At 64.4% G+C, this 3278-nt stretch overlaps 2 protein-coding genes across 2 annotated transcripts in view; one reads left to right on the forward strand and one right to left on the reverse strand.

Moving 5' to 3' along the window:
* The first annotated feature begins 19 nt into the window (after positions 1 to 19).
* Positions 20 to 1755, forward strand: INKA1 (inka box actin regulator 1). Its single transcript, XM_004715170.2, has 2 exons — positions 20 to 88; positions 814 to 1755. The coding sequence occupies exons 1-2, from the start codon at positions 38 to 40 to the stop codon at positions 1612 to 1614; spliced, it is 852 nt and encodes a 283-aa protein (XP_004715227.1). The 5' UTR covers positions 20 to 37; the 3' UTR covers positions 1615 to 1755.
* A 48-nt stretch (positions 1756 to 1803) lies between these two features.
* UBA7 (ubiquitin like modifier activating enzyme 7) overlaps positions 1804 to 3278 on the reverse strand; it is an 8488-nt gene continuing 7013 nt past the window's right edge. Inside the window, exons 22-24 of the mRNA XM_030887605.2 lie at positions 2640 to 2732; positions 2472 to 2560; positions 1804 to 2011 (exon numbers count right to left, since the gene is read on the reverse strand). Of these exons, the coding sequence (XP_030743465.1) occupies positions 1888 to 2011; positions 2472 to 2560; positions 2640 to 2732 (306 nt within the window). The 3' untranslated portion in view covers positions 1804 to 1887. The remainder of the gene's footprint in view (positions 2012 to 2471; positions 2561 to 2639; positions 2733 to 3278) is intronic.

Consider the following 3278-nt stretch of genomic DNA (forward strand, 5'->3'; position numbering starts at 1 on the left):
GAAGGAGGCGCGGGCCGGCGAGGACTCCGGCCCGGGGATGCACGGCACTCGACTTGACAGCTTCCTGGGCCAGCTCCGCTGGGAACTGGTGAGGCTTGGGCGCGGGTGTAGCTCGTGGGGCTGGTGTAGGGTGCTCGGCTGCCGCCCGCCCCGAACGCGAACGGGTGGGAGTTGTCCTGAGTGCCCATGGGGTGGGGGGTGGGGTGGGAGCGTGGCGGCGCAGATGGCCCAGATGGCCCTGCGTCGGATTTCTGGTGGTTGTGAGCTACTCTGGGCATCAGGTAACAGCCGCCCAGCTGGCGGTGCAGCAGGGACTACCAGGGGCAGTGACTCCTTTTGGGGGGTCAGGCAGGAAGTGAGAGGTTCTGTAGAGGCACTAGCACTGCCCGTGGACTCCCACTCCCCCAGGCTGGCCTGCCCTTCCTTTCCACACCCCTCCCTGGCCAGCCCTATACTCATCTCTGGAAGAAGCTGCAGTCTTGAGTTGAATCCCCCAAGGGGTACCGGATGCCCCCCCACCCTAGCCGTGGGTAGGCTCTACTTCCCTGTGCAGGCCCGCACCCCTGCCTGCCCTCCTTCGTGGCGGGTGCTGACATGCCCAGCCCTGCGTGCTGCAGCCTGCCAGACCGCCACCAGGTCGGCAGATGGAAGCCACATGTCTCAGTGTGCCAGCGCCCCAACACCGGCCCTGTGCCCCTAAAGCAGTGGTGTCACCCAGGCCTCCATGACCCAGCTGGTCTTGAGCTGGCTCCGCCAGACAGGCAGGGCTATGAAGTGCCGCCGCTCCAATTTGTGCCCTCTCTTACCCTGCAGCTGTGTGGCCGGGACACGGGCTCACCCCAGATGCCGGGTTCCGTGCGTCCAGCCTCCAAGCCTGGCCCAGCTGTGAGACCCGGCCACCAACTCAGGGCCTCAGATGCCTCGGAAGAGGACTCCGCCTGCTGCGTGGAAGAGGAGGAGGAGGAAACTGTGATGACTGGGGACAGGGGCGCAGCCTTGGGGGGACCCAGGGAGCACACCCTAGACTGGGACTCTGGCTTCTCAGAGGTATCGGGGAGCACCTGGCCAGAGGAAGAGCTGTCCTTACTCCAGCGCCCAGTACCCCGAGCTCGGGCCGCCCCCAGCCAGCGACTCTCAGCCCACGGCCTTCCCTTGCCAAGCAGAGCTTCTTTGGCCAGTGCACCGCCCGCCCAACGACCGAGGCCCAAATCCACTCCGGACGCCTGCCTTGAGCACTGGCGGGGCCTGGATGCAGATGATTGGACTGCGGCCCTGCTGAGCAGGGGCCGGAGCCGCCAGCCGCTGGTGCTAGGGGACAACTGCTTTGCCGACCTCGTGCATAACTGGATGGAGCTGCCAGAGGCGACTAGTGAGGCGGGTGCCGGGGGTGGGCCCCGTGCCCGTCCCCGGCCCCCACAATTCCTGCTTGGCCTCTCTGAGCAGCTGCGGCGAGGACTGGCTGGGGCCCGGCGGGCTGCCATGGCGGGAAAGCGGCTGTCATGTCCACCTCGCCCGGAACCGGAACTGTCTGCAGATGCCTCCCGCTTTGCTGCCCTGATGAGCTGCCGCAGCCGCCAGCCCATCATCTGCAATGATGTCATCGGCTACCTCTGACCCTGCCCTCCAGCCTGGGGACAATAAAGGCCTTTCTCTGGACTGTCCGGCTCCATCTCCCTGGGGCTACCGGAAACCGCCTCAGTTGCGGTGCGATCCAGAGAAGGCAGAGAACATCGTCCCTCCAGGGGGAGCTCCCTGCCATGCCCGTGCCGTGCCCATGTGTTCCAACATCTGTCCACTCCACCGGGCCTTCCATGAGCTTTTATTGAACGCCTGTGCAGGGCTATTTTGCTGTGGGCTTGGTAGTCATCGATTGGGGCTGCTGCCTTGTCACCGCTCGTAGTGCAGGGGTGGGAAAGCCGTGTCCTCCTCCTCACCCTCACAGGACAGCTCCAGCACCAGCACCTGCTGCTCAGGCACCTGGCCTGTCACCTGATGCACCAGCTCCGTCACTCTGTGGGGAGGGGTGGCGTGTCAAGGAGAGTGGGTGAATGAACAATGGCAAGTAGACAGGGAGCCAGTGACCTGGCACGAGCTGCTAGAAGGTGCTGGTGGAGCCATTAGACGCCCAAGCCAGGAGCTGGATCAGCTCAAGACAGGAAACATCTGAAACTATTTTAGGAGTGGCTGGTGGGGTGGGGGCAGGAGGCAGGAAGCCGCAGGCCCCCTGGGAGTGGGCCCCGGGAAGGGGGCTGCACAGAGTGGGGGGCTCGTGGGGCTGGCCCAGCAGGCGGCCCTGCCCCGCCCCCAGCCCATTTGCTGGCTCCATTTGGCAAAAGCCAGTTTCAGGAAGGTGTGAGGGGCCCTCACAGAACGGAACGTGGGTGGGGGGGCTGGAAGCCGGGTCTCGTGTCCCTTATCCCTAGCCTCCAGGGATGGTGAGGGCGTCTGCCTGGAGGCAGGTGTGGACTCACGTGCGGTTCTGCCAGTCAGCAGACGATCTCACTGAGTAGAGCATGGCCGGGCCATACAGTAGCATGCTCACCTGCAGCCCATAGCGCTCCTGACAAGACAGAACGCAAATGCCTGTTGGGCAGGGCCAGGGCTGGCTGGGCCTGAGGACAGGCAGGGAAGAAACATACCTGGAGAGAGGCTAGGAGGGACTTCACAGTCACCTCAGGCTGCCCAGCAGGCACCTTCAGGCGGTCCCAGCGGGTCCATGTCAGGTGTCGGAACTAGATGGGGTAGAAAGGGAAGCTGTTGTCTCTCCCACCTCGCCCCATGCCCCTTTCCTCCCCAAGCAGCCAAGTGCCCCTTTCCTTGCTGAGAGGAGCTGGAATGGCCAACTGCCCCTTTCCTTGCTGAGAGGAGCTGGAATGGTTGGGAGGCAGGAAGCAGGAGTGGGGGGTTGGGATGGAAGGTGGGCTCTGGGCCCAGAGTCTCAGCAACTCCCCCCACCCCACCACCCCCACTCCCCTGCCCATGCTGGTGCTGGGGCCAGCACAGGAAACAGGGCTCTGGGGCTGCAAGTGATCCATCACACAGGCCAGTCGTGTGTGTGCGCGCGCTTGCATGTGTGCGTGTTGGGCGGTGGGGGGGGGTGCTTCCTGAGGAAGCAGGGGCAGGGCTAGTGCAGTTTCTGATAAGGCTGCTGGGAAGTGGGGCACACATCCTGTCCCCCCCCCGACTCCTGATCAGGGCACATGGACAAGGGGTACAGTGACCACTGAGACTCTGTGGACCCAGAGACCCTAGTGAGGACACTGTCCACAGGGCTCTGC

Source organism: Echinops telfairi, unplaced genomic scaffold, assembly GCF_000313985.2.
Source record: "Echinops telfairi isolate 266 unplaced genomic scaffold, ASM31398v2 ScPeMD7_7420;HRSCAF=8458, whole genome shotgun sequence".
NCBI classification, from domain to species: Eukaryota; Metazoa; Chordata; class Mammalia; order Afrosoricida; family Tenrecidae; genus Echinops; species Echinops telfairi.